The sequence below is a fragment of the Chlorocebus sabaeus genome, chromosome 6 (assembly GCF_047675955.1).
Source record: "Chlorocebus sabaeus isolate Y175 chromosome 6, mChlSab1.0.hap1, whole genome shotgun sequence".
In the NCBI taxonomy this organism is placed as follows: Eukaryota; Metazoa; Chordata; class Mammalia; order Primates; family Cercopithecidae; genus Chlorocebus; species Chlorocebus sabaeus.
In genome coordinates, this window is record NC_132909.1 from 9,104,718 (window position 1) to 9,124,865 (window position 20,148).

The following is a 20,148-nucleotide window of genomic DNA, read 5'->3' on the forward strand; positions in this document are numbered from 1 at the left end:
TGGTGCACGTCTGTGGTCTCAGCTTCTTGGCAGACGGAGCCAGGAGAATTGTTTTTTGTTTTTTGTTTTTGATGGGGGGAAGGGGAAGGACTCTTGCTCACTGAAAGCTCCGCCTCCCGGTTTCACGCCATTCTCCTGCCTCAGCCTCCTGAGTAGCGGGTACTGCACTCGCCTACCACCATGCCCGGCTAATTTTTTTCTTTGTATTTTTAGTAGAGATGGGGTTTCACTGTGTTAGCCAGGATGGTCTCCATCTTCTGACCTTGTGATCCACCCACCTCAGCCTCCAAAAGTGTTGGGATTACAGGCGTGAGCCACCGCACCCAGCCAGGAGAATTGTTTTAACCTGGGAGGTGGAGGTTGCAGTGAGCCAAGATGCCACCACGGCACCCCCAGCCTGGGCAACAGAGTGAGACTCCATATCAAAACAAAAAAAAACAAAAAACAGTGTACAGAATAATTACCCTATTATAGCATTTATTTCATGAGCATTGTTTTAAGTTTTAACTCCTTTGAGGCCTTACAATCCCATAAGGTATGTACAATTGTTAGTCACCTTACAGATAAGGAAACTAGGTCTGTGGACACAGGGCTTATCAATGTGAAATCAGGCTGTGACAGCAATCATATAGGGTGGTTGCAGGAGATTAGAAAATTCCAGGCAGCAGTTTCACATGACCAGAATAGCAACAGGAAACTTGAAATAGCTACAGTAACTATGGGTTGATAAGATTCCAAAAAACCAGGCTGTAGGCCAAGTAGACTAAGACCGACTAGACCTAATATGGTGCTGGGTCTGACCTCGGTTTCCTGTAGGACCTCATTATATGTTCATTAACACAGTCACACACCCACCAACATCATGACAGTCCTAGGAACAGCCATATTTGGTGTAAAGATGGGTGGTACCTCAGTTCTGAGAAATCTCCATCTTTTTTCAGGAATGCTCATGAGTGTTTTACCCCTTGGTTAAAAAAACCCAAAAAGGGCCAGCGTCATGGCTCGTGCCTGTAATCCCAGCACTTTGGGAGGCCAAGGTGGGTGGATCATGAGGTCAGGAGTTCGAGACCAGCCTGATCAACATAGTGAAACACTGTCTCTACTAAAAATACAAAAATTAGCCAGGCGTGGTGGCACGCGCCTATAATCCCAGCTACTCAGGAAACTAAGACAGGAGAATCGCTTGAACCCAGGAGGCAGAGATTGCAGTGAGCCAAGATCGCACCACTGCACTCAGGGCTGGGCGACAGAGCAAGACTCCATCTCAAAAAAAACAAAACAAAACTATAGGCTGGGCACGGTGGCTCATGCCTGTCATCTCAGCATTTTGGGAGGCCAAGGCAGGTGGATCACGAGGTCAGGAGTTTGAGACCAGCCTGGCCAACATAGTGAAACCATGTGTCTACTAAAAATACAAAAATTAGCCAGGCGTGGTGGCGTGCACCTGTAGTCCCAGCTACTCGGGAGGCTGTGGCAGGAGAATCGCTTGAACCCGGGAGGCAGAGGTTGTGGTGAGCTGAGATCGCGCCATTGTACTTCAGCCTGGGCAACAGAGCGAGACTCAGTCTCAAAAAAAAAAGAAAAAGAAAGAAAACTATAAAACCCACCAGCTGTTAGGTTCAAAAGAAGCCTCGGGATGAGTGGAAGCAAATTTGAGGAAAAGCAGTTTATTCCCTAGTGAAGTGCTTTGTTTTATGCTATTCTCTTCCCAGCTACCTCGGGGACCTGTGAAAACAGAATGCTGTCCGTTTCTGACACACACACAGACCCTGCTTGCTACAAATCAAAAGGCTTTATTCCTTATACAAACCCACACTTAGAAAAAATAGTTAATAAATTATAGGCAAACCAGTTGGTCTTAGCCACGCCTCCCAAAGAGGTCCAGTGGAGCCGCTGCTGCACCAGGAGAGGAGGGGGAGAGTGTGGCAACAGCTTGGCTCAAGGGCGTGGCCTGGACTGGGGACAAAGGGACAGAGGAGGAAGGCAAGGTCTGGGTGAGGGCAGGGATGGGGGCTAAAGGTGGGTTCCTGAGGCGTGCCCAGGCTCTGGCCCGGGCAGCAGGGGTGAGGCAGGGGCTCAGCTCCTCCTGGGCCTGGGCGATACGGCGTGCGAAGCGGCTCCGGTCCCGAGCAAGCTGCTCCCAGGGGCCCTGGCGGGCGGCCTGGGCCGGCCCTGCCCAGACAGCCAGAAAATGGACAGTGACCTTCTCGGAGAAGTGCACCTGGGGGCAGACACAGGGACACAGGCAGGAGAGGGACACAGCCACGGGAATCCGGATGGGGAAGAGAGAGAGAGAAGCAAACAAAAATTAGTTATTACACAAAAATGCTTTCTATCTGGCTAGTCACTTGCCTGTCACGGTCATGGGATTCTCCATCTGACTCACTGAAAGCAGAGATGGTTTCCTGGGGTTGCTGTGAGCCACAGCTGCTCCCTCCTCCCCCAGGGGCCTGGCCTCTTACAAGAGATTGCGTGACACTGTACACAGCCCTCCCCATAGAAATGACACGCAATCCTCTGCAACATACAGGGACCCAGGAGTCTCAGCCTCCAGCCCCTTCCTCTCCAAGACTCAAGAATCTGGGCTCTCAGCCAGACGTGGTAGCTCATGCCTGTAATCCCAGCACTTGGGGAGGCTGAGATGGGCAGATCATGTGAGGTCAGGAGTTCAAGACCAGCCTGGCCAACATGGTGAAACCCCCATCTCTACTAAAAATACAAAAAAATTAGCTGGGTGTGGTGTCGTATGCCTGTTATCCCAGATACTCCAGAGGCTGAGGCACGAGAATTGCTTGAACTCGGGCTGCAGAGGTTGGCAGTGAGCCAAGATCGCGCCACTGCACTCCAGCCTAGGTGACAGTGCAAGATGCTGACTCAATTTAAAAAAAAAAAAAAAAAAAGGCCGGGCACGGCAGCTCACGCCTGTAATCCCGGCATTTTGGGAGGCTGAGGTGGGAGGATCACGAGGTCAGGAGATCGAGACCATCCTGGCTAACACGGTGAAACCCCTTCTCTACTAAAAATACAAAAAATTAGCCGGGCGAGGTGGCGGGCGCCTGTAGTCCCAGCTACTCGGGAGGCTGAGGCAGGAGAATGGCGTAAACCCAGGAGGCGGAGCTCGCAGTGAGCTGTGATGGCGCCACTGCACTCCAGCCTGGGCGACAGAGCGAGGCTCCGTCTCAAAAAAAAAAAAGAATCTGAGCTCTCAGCACCCACCTTTCTGGCCTTTAGGGGAGTCTCAGGGTCCAGATCACAGGTAGGGGTTTCTGGGCGCTTGAGCCGCCTTTGCAGTCGGAGGGGCAGTCTAGGAGGAGCCCAGGGAGGTGGTGGCTTCTCTCCAGGTACATAGATGGCCACTCGGAAGGGGCAGGGCTCAGCTTCTCCCCAGTCCTCAGCAGCTTCCTCTTCCTCTGTCTCCTTGCCAGGTCGGTATACCCAGCCCCTGAAGTGGGCACTCTGGGCCGGGTGGGAGGGATGTGGGTCTGACTCAGGTTCTCCCATGGCTGCTTCTGAATCATCTTCCTTACCCTCACTATCCGCATCCTCATCTTCCTCCTCCTCCGTGTCCTCTCCTGGCCGATACACCCAGGCCTTCAAGAAAGCACTTGCAGGGGGTGTGGAAGTGGAAATCTCAGCTTCTCTTTCATCCTCAGCTGATCCTGTATCACTGTCCTCATCTTCCTCCTCCTCCGTGTCCTCTCCTGGCCGATACACCCAGGCCTTCAAGAAAGCACTTGCAGGGGGTGTGGAAGTGGAAATCTCAGCTTCTCTTTCATCCTCAGCTGATCCTGTATCACTGTCCTCATCTTCCTCCTCCTCCGTGTCCTCTCCTGGTTGATACACCCAGGCCTTCAAGAGAACACCTGTAGCAGGAGTGGAAGAGGAAGCCTCAGCTTCTCCCTCTTCCTCATCTGATCCAGAGTCACTGTCCTCATCTTCTTCCTCATCTTCCTCTTCCTCCGTGTCCTCTCCCGGCCAATACACCCAGGCCTTCAGGAAGGCACTTGACGGGGGGATGCAGGGAGGACACTCAGCTTCTCCATCCTTCTCAGCTGCCCCCAAAATCTTGACCTCACCCTCCTCTTCATCACTGGGTTGGCACCACCAGGACTTGAGCTGGGGCCTTTGGGCTGGGGCTGAGGAGTGTGGCCCTGGGGCAGCTTCTCCTTTCCCAGCTTCTTCGTGTGCCTTTTCCTCCTTCTCCTCGGACGCCTCTCCTGAACGATACTCCCAGGCCCTGGGGTTGGAGCCTGAAGATGGGGGGGACACGGAGGTCTTCCTGGCTCCTTTACTTTTTTCTATTCTTCTTTCGTCCTCCGTGGCTTGATTCTCTTCCTCCCCTGGGCAAGACGCCCAAGTGCTGGGCTTGGATCCTGGAGACAAGGCAGAAGTAGAGGTTCTGCCAGTTTCTTTCTTTACAGCTTCTTCATCGTCCTCTTCTTCCACTGCTGGACAACACTCCCGGTGTGACAGAGGATAAGAGAACTTGTTAACTCCCTCCTCTTCAGCAACTCCCTCTTCCTCAGCTTTCTCCTCCCCTGGGTTCTTATCAGAACCTGGCAGTGTCCTTATCAGAAGGCTGGGAGACAGGGGAGCAGGCTGGCCATCTGCAAATTGACTTCCCTGCCCTCTAGGGACGCTGGTTGCTTCTTGCTCACTATATGTGTCATCATAATCATCCAAAAGTCCCCAGGCTTCAGGAAGGGAACTGCTGGTTTTCAGGCCCAGTGTTTCTCTGTTCTCTCCAGGGCCTGCACGGTCTTCAGCCTCCTCATCAGGGTGTCTGCCCCAAGGGGTATGGGGGGTTGCCAGAGGAGTCCTAGCTTCTCCCTCCAGGCCAGCTTCTACCAGAGCTACTCCTTTTACTGCCTCCACCAGCCAGGGCTCTGGAGGTCCCAGGCCCCTCAGGCGGCTCCAGGCCCGGCTGAGGAGGCCCATCACTGGGGACAGGAGGAAGAAAGGGTGGGCATCCCTCCACGGGGTAGCCTGATGGGGTGCTTGGCCTGGGGCCATGTGTCTGGGCTGGAAAAGGGGGAGGAAAAAATAAAGTTTAGGGGCCATTTAGGGGATGGCATCTGGGCATGACTATGAGTCATAGCAACAGAAATAGTAACACAACTATTGTCAATAGCAATGCAAGAGTCCCAAATTCCTTTCTGATCTCAGCCACGCCCATCTCTGTCCCTTGGCTCTGTTCTTTCTCATCTCTCAATAGCCAGGAGTCTGAGCCCCTAGTTCTTCCTTAGATCCAAGGGTCCAAGCCCCCAGCCCCCTCTTTCTTCAGACGCAGAAGTCCCAGTCCCAAGAACCAAGAACAAAAGTCTTTTGCTTGCTTCCCTTGGCGACAAAGTCATAGTCCCTCCCTAGCTCTCTCATCCTGCTGAAGATGAAACCCTCACACCCTCCTCCCTTGCAGACTCAAACATTCTGACCCGACCCCCCACTTGCTAGATGATTCCTTCACGGGGACCCAAGAATCTGGCTTCCAGATCCCTCCTCCCTCAGGCTCAGGACTCCAGGCTCCCAACCTCTTCTTCCTAAATCCAGGTCCCCAGACCAGTGGGGACCCAGGCGTTCCGACCCCTTACTCACCGGTGGGGGGCTGTGCGTCACCCCGGGGGCAGGAGCGCCGGCTCGGTCTGCCAGAAGCGATCACAGGTCCTGACGGTTACGAAGGCCAGCGCGTTCATCTCACCCTCAGGCGTCGGGCTCCAGGGGACTCAAGAGTATCTCCGGCTGCCTCAAGCGCAGTGGCGACAAGCGGGAGCGGGGTCCTGCGGCCTCTTGCATACGATCAACAACTGGGACGGGAACCAACACGATGAGTGCAAGCGTAGGCCAAAACGCTGTTATATTCTACAGCGCCCGGCGTGCTGACGTCACCGGGAGAGGCGGGGTTTCGAGACCACAACCCAAAGGGTGGGAAGTGAAAGACCGGACTTCTCGCGGAGATTCCAGCCTTTGTAACGTCACGGCGGAGTTTCCGAGCGTGACCACGCCCCCCAAAAAAGCGAACTGTCAATCAAATGCGTGGTCCTGCTTCAGCAGCGAGCCAGTTCTCTCTTAGCTGAGGGCCAATGCCTTCCCACCCAAATTTATTTATTTGTGTATTTATGTATTTATTTACTTATTTATTTATTTAGGTTCGTTAGTTATTTTGAGGCGAGTTTTGCTCTTGTTGCTCAGGCTGGAATGCAATGACGCTGTCTCGGCTCACCGCAACCTCTGCCTCCGGGGTTCAATCTCCTGCCTCAGCATCCCGAGTAGCTGGGATTACAGGCATGTGCCACCACGCACGGCTAATTTTGTAATTTTTGAGCAGAGACGTAGCTTCTCCATGTTGGTCAGGCAGGTCTGAAATTCCTGACCTCAGGGGATCTGCCCACCTTGGCCTCCCAAAGTGCTGGGATTACAGGCGTGAGTCACCGTGTCCGGCCTGTTTATTTATTTATTTATTATTTATTTATGTATTTTTCTGAGACGGGATTTCACCATGTTTGCCAGGCTGGTCTCGAACTCCTTACCTCAGGTGTTCTGCCTGCCTCGGCCTCCCAAAGTGCTGGGATTAGAGGCGTGAGCCACCACTCCAGGCCTATGTATTTATTTATTTTATTTTTATCATTATTTTGAGACGGGGTCTCGCTCTGTCGCCCAGGCTGGAGTGCAGTGGCCCGATCTTGGCTCACTACAAGCTCTGCCTCCTGGGTTCACGCCATTCTCTTGCCTCAGCCTCCCGAGTAGCTGGGACTACAGGCCCCTGCTACCATGCCCGGCTAACTTTTTGTATTTTTAGTAGAAGCGGGGTTTCACCGTGTTAGCCAGGATGGTCTCAATCTCCTGACCTTGTGATCCGCCCGCCTCGGCCTCCCAAAGTGCTGGGATTACAGGCGTGAGCCACCTCACTCAGCCTGTTATTTATTTATTTATTTTTTTGAGACGGAGTCTCGCTCTGTCACTGAGGCTGGAATGCAATGGCGCGATCGGCTCACTGCAACCTCCATCTCCCGGGTTCAAGCAATTCTCCTGCCTCAGCCTCTGAGTAGCTGGGATTACAGGCATGCACTACCACACCTGGCTAATTTTTTGTATACAGACAGGGTTTCGCCATGTTGCCCAGGCTGGTCTTGAACTCCTGAGCTCAGGCAATCTGCCCACCATGGCCTCTCAAAGTGTTAGGATTATAGGCGTGAGCCACCGCACCCGACCTATTTATTTATTTTTTGAGACAGAGTCTCACTTTGTTGCCCAGGCTGGAGTTCAGTGGTGCCATCTCGGCTCAACCGCAGCCTCCATCTCCCGGGTTCCAGTGATTCTCCTGCCTCAGCCTCTGGAATAGCTGGGATTACAGGAGTGTGCCGCAATGCCCAGGTAATTTTTGTATTTTTAGTAGAGACAGTGTTTTGCCACGTTGACCAGGCTGTTCTTGAACTCCTGACCTCAGGTGATCTGCCTGCCTTGGCTTCCCAAAGTGCTGGAATTACAAGCATGATCCACTGTACCCGGTCTCCTACCCCAATTTAGCCCAAAGGCCCAGCCTGCAGCCTCCCATTTTCTTTCTTTCTTCTTTCCTCCCTTTCTTTCTTTCCCTCCCTCCCTCCCTCCCTCCCTCCCTCCCTCCCTCCCTTCCTTCCTTCCTTCCTTCCTTCCTTCCTTCCTTCCTTCCTTCCTTCCTTCCTTCCTTCCTTTCTCTCTCTCTCTCTCTTTCTTTCCCTCCCTCCTTCCTTCCTTTCTCTCTTTCTCTCTCTCTCTCTGTCTCTCTCTGTTTCTCTCTCTCTCTTTCTTTTTTTCGAGACGGTGTCTGGCTGTGTCACCCAGGCAGGAGTGCAATGGTGTGATCTTGGCTCATTGCAACCTCCACCTCCCGGGTTCAAGCAATTCTCCTGCCTGAGCCTCCCGAGTCGTTGGGAGTACAGGAGCTCGCCACCATGCACAGCTAGAGTCTCCTATTTTCACACGCAGTTGGTTTCCTGCCCGAGTACGAGGGTGTCATTGTTCCCATTTCACAAATGGGGAAACAGGCTTGAAAATGAAACCACTTGACTAAGATAGTCACAGCAGAGTCCAGATTCCTTGCAAATGAGAATGAAGATGTAAGCACTATGAGATCAGGCACTTTGCTAGGCTCAGTGCTTTTAAAAAAATAATAATTAATTTAGGCCAGGTGTGGTGGCTCACGCCTGTAATCCCAGCACTTTGGGAAGCTGAGGCGGGCAGATCATGAGGTCGAGATTGAGACCATCCTGGCCAGCATGGTAAAACCCTGTGTCTACTAAAAATAGAAAAATTAGGCCGGACGCAGTGGCTCATGCCTGTAATCCCAGCACTTTGGGAGGCTGAGGCAGGCGGATCACAGGGTCAGGAGATCGAGACCATCTTGGCTAACCCGGTGAAACTCTGTCTCTACTGAAAATGCAAAAAAAAAAAATTAGCTGGGCGTGGTGGCGGGCGCCTGTAGTCCCAGCTACTCGGGTGGCTGAGGCAGGAGAATGGTGTGAATCCACTGCACTCCAGCCTGGGCAACAGAGCAAGACTCAGTCTCAAAAGAAAAAAAAAAAATGAGTTGGGCGTGGTCACACGTGCCTGTAGTCCCAGCTACTCAGGAGGCTGAGGCAGGAGAATCACTTGAACCCAGGTGGCGGAGGTTGTAGTGAGCCGAGATCGTGCCACTGCACTCTAGCCTGGCAACAGAGCGAGACTCTGTCTCAAAAAAAAAAAATTCATTTTCTAAATAGAGACAGGATCTCGCTATGATGCCCAGGCTGGTCTTGAGCTCCTGGTCTCAAGTGATCCTCCTGCCTTGATCTCCCAAAGTGCTGGGATTACAGGCATGAGCCATTGCGCCCGGCCAGGGTTCACTGCTTTCTTCTCAGTGACTGCAACAGACAGTGCCTGCACATAGTAGGTGCTCAACAGATGCATGGTGAATGGTGGTTAAACCAAAAGCTTGGATTCCTTCCCGGTCACAGGCACAAGGCTCCACTCCTGGGTTTCATCTGCTTCAGACTTAGGCAATAGCTCTGCCTCCACAAACCGCAAGTCTGCCTAGGTGGCACTCTTCATGCGAGTGGGGGCGCTTCTGCTACAAGTTCCAGGCCCGGGGTGACAGTTCCAGCCCCCAGCTCTCCTCCCCTACCTACGGATGCATAATCTTGTTCCTCAGAATATACCAAGGAACCATGTCTCTCTCGAGGGAGTTGTCCTCAAGTCTAGAAGAGAATTCCCACCTGGATCTGAGGTGGAGGTTTGGAACTCTCCATTTCACCCTGCCCTACTGGGACCATCCCCTTTTCTCCCTAGGGGACCTGGACAGACCATCCCTGGCCCCTTCCAATCACAGCCGTGTTTCCAGACCCCCAGCTCATTCATGACTCAGGAGTCCTGACTCCTAGCTCAGGCCTTCTGGGGCACCCAGGAGTCTGGATCCCTAACCCATTCCCTCCAGGGCTTTGGAAGTCTGAGTGCCCACCCCTTGCAAGACACAAACCTCCTCCGTGTAGGACACCAGTGGCCCAGGCCCCCAACCACAGCAGCAAACCCACAGGGGCTCTGGAGTGCAGGCCTCAGGTCCAACTCTCCAAACACTGAGAAGCCCCAACCTTGGTCCTCAGGGGACCTAGGAATTGGGGGACCCAAGCCCCTCCCCTCAGCTGTGGGGGCAGCTGAGCCAGGGGTCAGGCTGTAGTGGGGAGGCCAGAAGGGGCGGGGACAGCCGGGATTGGGAGGGGAGAACAGCAGCGTGGGCGGCTGGCAGAGGCAGGGAAAGACCAGCAGAGAGGAAAGAGAAACTGGGAGAGGGAGGAAGGGAGACAGTGAGAAGGGAAATCGGAAAGAGAAAGGGGAGGAAACGGCAGACGTGGAGAGTCAGAGACAGAGACAGAAAGAGGAAGAGACTGAGTGTGAAGGAGAGAGGACACGTGAATGAGATAGAGACTTAAAGAAGAGACCCTGTGAGTCTGTCAATCAAAGATTTGGACAAAAACAGAAAGATTGGAGAGAGATAGAGGGAGAGAATGAGTGAGACAGAGACTGGAAGAGATAGAGATCAGAGAGAGGAGAGACACAGAAAGTGAGACTGGGGAGAGAGATAGTGTAAAACGGAGAGAGAGAGAGAGAGCATAAGAGACAGGAGACAAAGAGACAAAAAGTGAGCAGGTGAGGAGAGAGATTGAGAACTATGAGAGACAGCAGCTAAGAGACAAAGGAGGCGGGAGACTGCCTGGGTGCTGCTGCAGCACCCACACCGTCCTCTTGCCCCCTGTCACTGGGATCCTAGAGCTGGGTAAGTTCCCTGGCTGGGCTGGGAGGGGCTCTCTGGGTGCACATTCCTGCTGCTGCAGGGCTTGGCTTGGGGAGTTGGCAGGGATGCTTTGGGGGTGCGTGTGGGAGGGCAGGAGACAGGTAGCCTGGGGCAGCCGGAAGGAGGCAGGGAATGGGGGGTCCTTAAGCTCAGAGAGGGTCAAATTCCTGGCCTGAGTGCAGTGGGGAGGAATAAAGGATTCCCTATTCTCTGGCCTGGGCTGCAGACAGCTGCCCCCTCCCGCAGCTGCCAGGGCCGCCTACCTCTCTTGGCACCACTCTTGGTATGTGGTCACGGGCCATGGCCTCCCCCAGCCCCTCAGTCCCGAAACAACAGGCTCTTTCTCTGCAGCCTCCTCAGACCTCCAAGCCCCTGACCCCATCTCTGTCCTGCACCCGTCACTGCGGAGACACAGCCCCTTTCTTTCTCTCCCCAGCCCTTGATGGAGGGGAGCCGACCTCGCAGCAGCCTGAGCCTGGCCAGCAGCGCCTCCACCATCTCCTCACTCAGCAGCCTGAGCCCCAAGGTTTGAGCTTCCTGGCGGGGATGGGGAGGAAGGTGGGGTTCTGGGCCGCCCATCCCTCTGTTTCCCCAAGGACTCTGGTTGTTAAGGACAAGGATCCTTAGCAACGGGGTCTGCCAGACATAGTAAGGTCCCAAATTGCCTACCAGTCACAGCTAGGAATTCAGAGGCACTCCCAGCTCTGTCCCCACCCTTTGTTATTTTCCTAATTCTAAACCAGAGTAACAACCTCCCTTGACCCTGGTTGCTAAGATAAAGCCGCTCCCCAGCCATGAGGCCCCTCGAGTTCTCAGAAGTAGCGGGCTGCTCTTGATCAGTGCTAGAACTTGCTGTCCTATCTCTTGCCATCCAGTCTATCCACTAATGAAATCCTATAAGGAAAGACCCTTCTCTGACAGTAAGACCCAAGGGGCCCCCAGATACTTGCATCCCAAATCGGCATCCTGGCCAAAAGCTTAGGGAGACACTCATTTCTTTTTCCTCCTGCCATTTCACACATGTCCTTTCCTGTGTTTGGAGCCCAGAGATCTGACGCAGCCTTGGTCGGTACCACCGCTTCCCAGGAAGGGCATATTGTGGGGACCTGGCTAAGGATGCTTGAGATATCTGTGGGCATCGGGAGACGAGGCTCCATCCGGGCAGGATGGAGGGATTTGAGGCTTCCTCTCCTTGGACTTGGTTGCTAAGTGGTGTGACCGCAGGGCACCAGGGCATCCTTTGGTTCACCGGGGACTCAGCGTGAGAGTTCCCCCTGATTATGGGGACCTTGCAGCCCATAGTCCCAGTTCAGATCCCAAAAGCCCCTACTACAGCTCTAGCTCTGGTGGCCAAGGGCATCTGCTTCTTGGCAGTGGACCCTTGATCAAGAAATTACTTCCCTACCGCCTCTTCCTTGCCTCTGAACACCTCCCTCTGCCCATCAAAAAGAGAATCTCGGCCCAACGCAGTGGCTCATACCTATAATCCCAGCACTTTAAGAGTCTGAGGGGGGTGGATCACCTGAGGTCAGGAGTTCAAGACCAGCCTGACCAACATGGCAAAACCCTGTCTCTAGTAAAAATACAAAAATTAGCCAGGCGTGGTGGCACGTGCCTGTAATCTCAGCTACTCGGGAGGCTGAGGCAGGATAATCACTTGAACCTGAGAGGTGGAGGTTGCAGTGAGCCAAGATTGCACCATTGCACTCCAGCCTGGTGACAGAGCGAGACTCTGCCTCAAAAGGAAAAAAAAAAAAAAAGAGTTTGTCCCAGTCTGGGCAACAAAGTGAGACCCCCTCCTCTACAAAAAGTCAAAAAATTAGCTGGGTGTGGTGGTACGTGCCTGTGGTCCCAGCTATATGGGAGGCTGAGGCTGGAGGATCACCTGAGTCCAGGAGGTAAAGGTTGCAGTGTTTAGGCCACTGCACTCCAAAGAGGCTGTCTCAAAAAAAAAAAGTCTCTTAACTCTGCAATAAGAACACCTCCCAATTCTGATCTCCACCCTCAGCCCCCACCTTGACCCTTCTCTTTCTTTCTTTTCTTTTTTTTTTTTTTGAGACGGAGTCTCGCTCTGTCGCCCAGGCTGGAGTGCAGTAGCATGATCTCCACTCGCTGCAAGCTCCGCCTCCCGGGTTCACGCCATTCTCCTGCCTTAGCCTCCCGAGTAGCTGGGGCTACAGGCGCCCACCACCACACCCGGCTAACTTTTTTGTATTTTTAGTAGAGATGGGGTTTCACCGTGTTAGCCAGGATGGTCTCGATCTCCTGACCTCATGATCTGCCCGTCTCAGCCTCCCAATGTGTTGGGATTACAGACGTGAGCCACTGTGCCCGGACTTACTTTTTTTTTTTTTTTTAAGACAGAGTCTTACTCTGTCACGAAGGCTGGAGTACAGTGGAACAATCTTAGCTCAGTGCAACCTCTGCTTCCTGTGTTCAAGAGATTCTTGTACCTCGGCCTCCCGAGTAGCTGGGACTACGAGCACACGCCACCGTGCCTGGCTAATTTTCATATTTTTAGTAGAAACGGGGTTTCACCATGTTGGTCAGGCTGGTCTCGAACTCCTGGCCTCATGTGATCCTCCTACCTCAGCCCCTCAAAGTGCTGGGATTACAGGCGTGAGCCACTGCGCCTGGCTGGTCCTTGACCCATTTCTCAGGGCAGCCAAGCGAGAGCCTACGGTTGCCTGTGTCCACCCTCACCCCATCCCGGGACCATCCTAGGCTCTCCCTGTTCACTTCTGTCCCCTTCTCTCCTCAGAAGCCCACCCGGGCAGTAAACAAGGTCCATGCCTTTGGGAAGAGAGGCAATGCGCTCAGGAGGGATCCCAACCTTCCCGTGCACATCCGAGGCTGGCTTCATAAGCAGGTGGGGTCAGTAGGAGAAGGAAAAGGACACTGGAGTCTGTGCCCTTGGCTGTCCTCTGTCTCTCACCTTCCAAGTCCCCAAATAGGCTTTCTTTTTCTTACTATCACTGCCCCTCCCCTTATTCTGTCATTGTTTGTTTGTTTGTTTATTTTTAAGACAGTCTCTTTCTGTTGCCCAGGCTGGAGGGCAATAGTGTAATCTTGGCTCAGTGCAACCTCTGGCCTCCAGTTCAAGTGATTCTCATGCCTCAGCCTCCTGAGTAGCTGGGCTTACAGGCATGCGCCACCATGCCTAGCTAATATTTGTATTTTCGGTAGAGATGGGGTTTTACCATGTTGGCCAGGGTGGTCTCAAACTCCTGACCTCAAGTGATCCGCCCGCCTCAGCTCCCTAAAATGCTGGGATTAGAGGCGTGAGCCACCATGCCTGGCCCATTCGTTCATTCTTTCTTGAGTACTTCTTGAACGCTTACAGTGTTCTCAATCCCAGGGCACACACCATGCAAATAACACAAACAAGTATTTATAGTACATTCCAGATCAGGTGGAACATGGGTGGATAATAAATTAGTAAATAAATAAATGAACTTGATCATTTCAGATTGCAGGAAGGGCTATGAAGAAGTAACATAGAGGCCAGGTTCAGTGGCGTAACCCCAGCATTTTGGGAGGCCAAGGTGGGAAGATCGCTTGAGCTTAGGAGTTCTAGACCAGCCTGGGCAACATGAAGAAACCTCATCTCTACAAAAAATACACACACACACACACACACACACACACACACACAAAACAAACAAAAAAAACCTAGCTGAGTGTGGTGGTGTGCGCCTATAGTCCCAGCTACTGGGGAGGCTAAGGCAGTAGGATTGCTGAAGCCCAGGAAGGTGAGGCTGCAGTGAACTGTGTTCATGTCACTGCATGCCAGCCTGGGCGACAAGTCCCAGCTACTCGGGAGGCTGAGGCAGGAGAATGGCGTGAACCCGGGAGGCGGAGCTTGCAGTTAGCCGAGATCGCGCTACAGCACTCCAGCCTGGGCAACAAAGCGAAGACTCCGTCTCAAAAAATAAAAAATAAAAATAAAAATAAAAAATAAAAATAAAAACAACCTAAATTATCCAGCATCGTGGCGGGCACCTGCAGTCCCAGCTCCTCAGGAGGCTGAGCCGGGAGAATCGCTTGAACTCGGGAGGCGGAGATTGCAGTCAGCCGAGATTGTGCCATTGCACTCCAGCCTGGGTGACAGAGCGAGACTCCATCTCAAAAACAAACAAACAAACAAACAAAACAGTAAGTGATGGAAAGGAATTTGAGACTTAATTCTAAGTGTTCTTAATTCTCTGTTTCGAAAAGGGGACTAACGTGATCTGATGTGTAATTTTAAAAGATCATGCGGGCTTCTATGGGAATGGGTTGAGGAGAAGAGGCACACGAGGTCGGAGATAGTGGAGTAGTTCAGGCAGAGGCGATGTGGAGATGCTGAATTCGGGTCATGGCTCAGTGCCACCTTCCTGGCCTGTCTGTATCTCAGTCTCCAGAATAATTGGACTAAGTCTCTGTAGCTAAAGTCTCTGCCTATATATGATCCATGTCTCATCCACAGCTCCCTAAAACTTCTGAATCTCCAATGGATAGACGAGAAAACATGAGGGTGGATTCTAGGGGGAAGTGACTTGTTCCAGAGCATAGTTTGAAAGTGGGGGAGGCCAGACGCAGTGGCTCATGCCTGTAATCCCAGCACTTTGGGAGGCCGAGGTGGGTAGATCATTTGAGGTCAGGAGTCCAAGACCAGCCTGGTCAACATAGTGAAATCCTGTTTATACTAAAAGTACAAAAATTAGTTGGGTGTGGTGTAATCTCAGCTACTTGGGAGGCTGAGGCAGGAGAATCATTTGAACCTGGGAGGCGGAGGTTGCCATGAGCCGAGATCACGCCACTGCACTCCAGCTTGAGCTACAGAGCAAGACTCTGTCTTAAAAAAAAAAACAACAAAAAAAAACACTTTGGGAGGCCGAGACGGGCGGATCACGAGGTCAGGAGATCGAGACCATCCTGGCTAACACGGTGAAACCCCGTCTCTACTAAAAAATACAAAAAAACTAGCCGGGCGAGGTGGCGGGCGCCTGTAGTCCCAGCTACTCCGGAGGCTGAGGCAGGAGAATGGCATAAACCCGGGAGGCGGAGCTTGCAGTGAGCTGAGATCCGGCCACTGCAGTCCAACCCGGGCTACGGAGCAAGACTCCGTCTCAAAAAAAAAAAAAAAAAAAAAAAAAGAGAGAGAGAGAGAAAAGAAAAGAAAGCAGGGGAGTCCGGAATCTATGTCAGCACAGCCACCACACTTATAATAGAAGTAGGGCTTCTATTCTATTATGTTCAGAGGGTTTCCAGCTCTCCTTCTTATCCACTCCATCGCCCCAAACGTGTGTCTCTGTCTCTTCTCTCTCTCTGGGTCTTTCTCCTGTGCCTCCACCCCACTCCCAGGCTCAAATGATCCTCCCTCCTCAGCCTCCTGAGTAGCTGGGACTACAGGCATGCGCCACAACATCCGGCTAATTTTTGTTTTTTTAGTAAGAGACGGGGTTTTACCATGTTACCCAAGCTGGTCTTAAACTCCTGGAATCAAGTGATCCGCCCGCCTTGGCCTCTCAAAGTGCTGGGATTACAGGCGTGAGCCATTGTGCCCAGCCTCACCCCACTCCCTTGATCCCTACTCTATGTCTCTGTTTTCCTCTCTCCAAATTTCTTTCTCTCTCTGGCTCTCTGTCCCCATCATCACTGCCTTCATCTCTTTTTTTTGTTTCCCTTTACTCAGGCCCCTCCTCCCATCTCTCTCCCCAGGACAGCTCGGGGCTCCGTCTCTGGAAACGCCGCTGGTTCGTCCTCTCCGGCCATTGCCTCTTTTATTACAAGGGTCAGTGGCTGGCTGGCTTGGGGTGGGAGGGCCCCCCCACCTGCCCTTCTCTCTAGCGTCTTGGCCTCCTGATCCCTGTGTGATCCTTGACCCCAGCCCCTCTTTGCAGACAGCCGTGAGGAGAGTGTCCTGGGCAGTGTCCTGCTCCCCAGCTACAATATTAGGCCAGATGGGCCGGGAGCCCCCCGAGGGCGGCGCTTCACCTTCACCGTGAGTCCGTCCATCCGTGTTGTGCACCAGGCAATGGGAACTGGAGATGAGGGCGGGTAGATATCTGCTGAGGAAACTCCAAGTCCTAACAAGCACTGGAGTATCCATCACTGGAGATAAAAGGTCTTGACAAGCGTCAATTGCATCCTCCTTTGATTTTGTTTTGGTTTGTTTTTTTGTTTTGTTGTTTTTTGAGACAGTCTCACTCTGTCACCCAGGCTGGAGTGCAGTGGTGCGATCTCAGCTCACTGTGACCTCCGCCTCCTGGGTTCAAGGGATTCTCCGGCCTCAGCCTCTGGAGTAGCTGGAATTACAGGTGCACGCCACCATGCCCGGCTAATTTTTTTGTATTTTTAGTAGAGATGGGGTTTCACCATGCTGGCCAGGCTGGTCTCAAACTCTTGACCTCAGTTGATCCGCCCACCTCAGCCTCCCAAAATGCTGGGATTACAGGTGTGAGCCACCACGCCTGGCCAGTTCTTTTCTCTCTTTTCTTTTCTTTTCTTTTTCTCTCTCTCTCTTTCTTTCTCTCTTTTTCTCTCTCTCTCTTTCTTTCTCTCCCTTCCCTTCCCTCTTTCTCTCTTTCCTTTTTTTCTTGACGATCTTGCTCTGTCATCCAGGCTGGCGTGCAGTGACGCAAAGTACAGTCTTCCCGCCTCAGTCTCCCGGGTAGCTGGGACTACAGGTGCGCTCCACAACGTCCGGCTAATTTTTTGATTTTTTTTGTAGAGACAGGGTCGGAAGGAGGTGGCGGGTGGGGGGGTCTCATTATGTTGCCCAGGCTGGTCTCAAACGATCCTCCCGCATCGGCCTCCCAAAGCACTGGGCTTACGGGAGTGAGCCGCCAGCCCGGCCTGTCCTCCTTTTTACAAGGCCCGGGAGTCCGGATTCCAAGCCTTCTCTTCCCGCAGGCAGAGCACCCGGGCATGAGGACCTACGTTTTGGCCGCTGACACCTTAGAAGACCTGCGGGGCTGGCTACGAGCGCTGGGCCGGGCCTCCCGTGCGGAGGGGGACGATGGGTGAGTAGAGGTCCAAGCCGTGCTCCTGACCCTCCAGCCTGAGTCAGTCTAATCACCGCAACTTCTCCCCTTTGGGGCCCTGCCCCCTTGAGTGTCCAATCACTAGTCTTCTAGTTAGGCGCCTCGTCTTCTAGGCCCCACCTCCAGGGAACTTTTCCAATCAGCAAAAGTCTTTCTCCCTTAAGCTCCGCCCACCACCTTGTCCGTCCCCGCCCCCCAGCTGACCGTTCAATCACGCACTCTGCTCTGCCCCAGGAATGATCAATGTTCCACACTCTCGGATTGGCTCCTTCTGAAGTCCCCTGAGCTGCCACCTAAACAATGGCAGGTAAAAGATAGCGTCAGGTTTTTAAAAAAATGTCAGATTATCTTAAGCTCTGACATGGCTTGCGCCAATTATCAGGCTGGAAACTGGACTACCTGCCTGAGTCTATCCCATATTCCGGGGCATTGGGTCCAGCAACCTGGACAGACGTTGTGGCCTGGCGCACAGGTCAGTTCCACATTGGAGGCCTCAGTTTCCGCGTCTGAAGAAGGGGACGATGATTTATAGTGCACAGCTTTCCTTTTTTGGGTGCATCCTTGTGTTCTTACCTGTGACAAGAGAATAGGGCTGTTATGAAGTTCGAAGGAGTGATATCTTACCTGTGTCCACTCGCTAGTGGGCAAACCAGGTCACCCGCACGACCCCAGCCCGGGGAGGGCCCTGGCGGCCCAGGTGGTCCCCCGGAGGTGAGCAGCGGGGAAGAGGGGCGCATCTCGGAATCACCGGAAGTGGCTCGACTCTCCAGAGGTCGGGGTAGACCCAGGCTGCTCACTCCCAGCCCCACAATTGACCTCCAGTCTGGACTCCAGATCCGGAGGGCGAGGAGCCCCGAGTGAGTAGGGAGGACACAGGTGGGGGCGTGGCCTAAATGAAGGGCGGGGCCGGAAACTGGTTGGGGGCGGGCCTTAGAGCTTTCTGCCTGACTGTGTGTGACTTGCTGGGGCTCCTGTGAGGGTGGTCACAGCCTGTGGGGGAGGACTGGAGGGGAAGATGCCACAAAGCGGACATTACTGAGAATTTGGACAGTAGAGGAGGATTCTAACCCAGAAGGACAGTAAGACACAGTGAAGTGGGACATGTACTTGAGGCTGACTTGATGGGTAAGGAGGTGGATGGAAAGGGCTCTAGTTGACTCAGTTCCCCGATTCTCTCCTTCCCACAGCCTGTTCACCCCCCTCTCTCGCCCTCCCTCGCCTCTGAGCCTCCCCCGTCCCCGTTCTGCTCCTGCGCGGCGACCCCCTGCCCCCTCAGGAGACACAGCACCCCCTGCCCGACCTCACACCCCGCTGAGTCGCATTGATGTCCGACCTCCTCTGGATTGGGGCCCCCAACGCCAGACCCTCTCCCGACCCCCCACTCCCCGCCGAGGACCTCCCTCTGAAGCTGGGGGAGGAAAGCCCCCCAGGAGTCCCCAGCACTGGAGTCAGGAGCACAGAACACAGGTGAGCAGAGAGGTGAGAAGGAGGGGACTACATCTCCCATAAGGCCTCAGGGCTGTCTTTCCATATTCTCAAGGCCGTTGCTCCCTGGGTGTCATGGGTATTGTGGTCTGTAATGATCTCAGCTGGGCTCAGGTGAGAGCTTGAACCCTATTACCTATCAGGCACCTGGGCTGTCTTTCTAGGCTGTTCTGCGGCCATTGCTTTTTTTTTTTTCTTTGAGATGGAGTCTTGCTCTGTCGCCAAGATTAGAAGTCTGTGGCACGATCTCGATTCACTACAACCTCTGCCTCCCGGGTTCAAGCGATTCTCCTGCCTCAGCCTCCCAAGTAGCTGGGATTACAGGCATCTGCCACCACATCCGGCTGATTTTTGTATTTTTGGTAGAGACGAGGTTTCCTCATGTTGACCAAGCTGGTCTCGAACTCCTGACTTCAGGTGATCCGCCCACCTCAGCCTCCCAAAGTACTAGGATTACAGGCATGGGCCGCGCCTGGACCAGCCATTGCTCTTTAAGCATCATGGGGATTGTAGTCCTGGATACTCCGTGCCAATACAGTGCAGTGAGAGGGTTGCATCTCCCTTGTGTCCCCAGTTCACCTTGCAAGTTGGTTACCTGCTGTTTTGTCTGAGCATAATGGGACTGTAGCTCAGAATATCCATAGCTGACTGCAAGTCTGAGAGTGAGAGCAGCAAATTCCATCATCCTGTGGGGCTGTTTTGCCAGGCTGGTGCATTTATTATCACCCTCTGTGTCCCCACAGTGGCACACAGCTGGAGAGCAGGTCGTTGAGGAAGTTGAGAGGGCCCAGTTCTGAACCTCAAAATATCTCCTAAAGCAATTCAATTATGGACACGCCCACTCTACTATTTGTCACTGACATGCCGATTTCTAAACATCTCCATTTCAACATTCCTCCCAGGCACCCTCAGGCTCCTCCACTTATCTCCAGCTCCCGCCGCGGCCCCCTGGGACCCGGGCCTCCATGGTTTTATTGGTAGGTATCCTGGAGTACCCCGAATATACCGGAGCCCCCTCCTTTCCTTTCTTCTCTGTGAGGAATGTCATCTCCTGGCCTAGGGTGCCTAGAGAACCGTAGACATTTCAAAGCCCCTGGGTAGGTATTAGATTCCTGTGGTTGCTGTAACAAAGTGCATGGCTGAAAACAACAGGAATGGATTCTCTTCCGGTTCTGGAGGCCAGAGACCTGGAGTCAAGGAATCAGCAGGGCTATACTCCTGCTGATGGCTCTAGGGAGGAGCTTTTATTGAGTCTCTCTTAGCTTCAGGTGGTTGCCAGCAATTCCTGGGGTTCTGTGGCTTTTTCTGTGGCTACATCTTTGCCTCCATCATCCCATG

The 20,148-nt window shown here is 53.2% G+C and overlaps 2 protein-coding genes across 9 annotated transcripts in view; one reads left to right on the forward strand and one right to left on the reverse strand.

The window, feature by feature from the left end:
• Positions 1-1,777: 1,777 nt before the first annotated feature.
• Positions 1,778-5,931, reverse strand: PPP1R15A (protein phosphatase 1 regulatory subunit 15A). Of its 2 annotated transcripts, none has more exons than XM_037991361.2 (3): positions 5,593-5,931; positions 3,528-5,022; positions 1,778-2,221 (listed from the first exon to the last, which is right to left on the reverse strand). In XM_037991361.2, exons 2-3 carry the CDS (start codon positions 5,011-5,013, stop codon positions 1,830-1,832), a joined length of 1,878 nt encoding a protein of 625 aa, XP_037847289.2. In that variant the 5' UTR covers positions 5,014-5,022; positions 5,593-5,931; the 3' UTR covers positions 1,778-1,829. The 2 variants fall into 2 exon arrangements, with proteins under 2 accessions (XP_037847289.2, XP_037847288.2); XM_037991360.2 differs by having other exon boundaries at positions 3,217-5,022.
• Positions 5,932-9,741: 3,810 nt separating this feature from the next.
• PLEKHA4 (pleckstrin homology domain containing A4) overlaps positions 9,742-20,148 on the forward strand; it is a 31,839-nt gene continuing 21,432 nt past the window's right edge. For 2 of the 7 annotated variants that reach the window (XM_073016207.1, XM_073016210.1), the window contains exons 1-9: positions 9,742-10,279; positions 10,734-10,823; positions 13,059-13,166; positions 16,001-16,073; positions 16,183-16,283; positions 17,195-17,304; positions 17,967-18,182; positions 18,513-18,792; positions 19,713-19,787. In XM_073016207.1, the coding sequence (XP_072872308.1) occupies positions 10,740-10,823; positions 13,059-13,166; positions 16,001-16,073; positions 16,183-16,283; positions 17,195-17,304; positions 17,967-18,182; positions 18,513-18,792; positions 19,713-19,787 (1,047 nt within the window). In that variant the 5' untranslated portion in view covers positions 9,742-10,279; positions 10,734-10,739. The remainder of the gene's footprint in view (positions 10,280-10,733; positions 10,824-13,058; positions 13,167-16,000; positions 16,074-16,182; positions 16,284-17,194; positions 17,305-17,966; positions 18,183-18,512; positions 18,793-19,712; positions 19,788-20,148) is intronic. The other 5 variants (XM_073016206.1, XM_073016211.1, XM_073016205.1 and 2 more) reach the window with 4 other exon arrangements.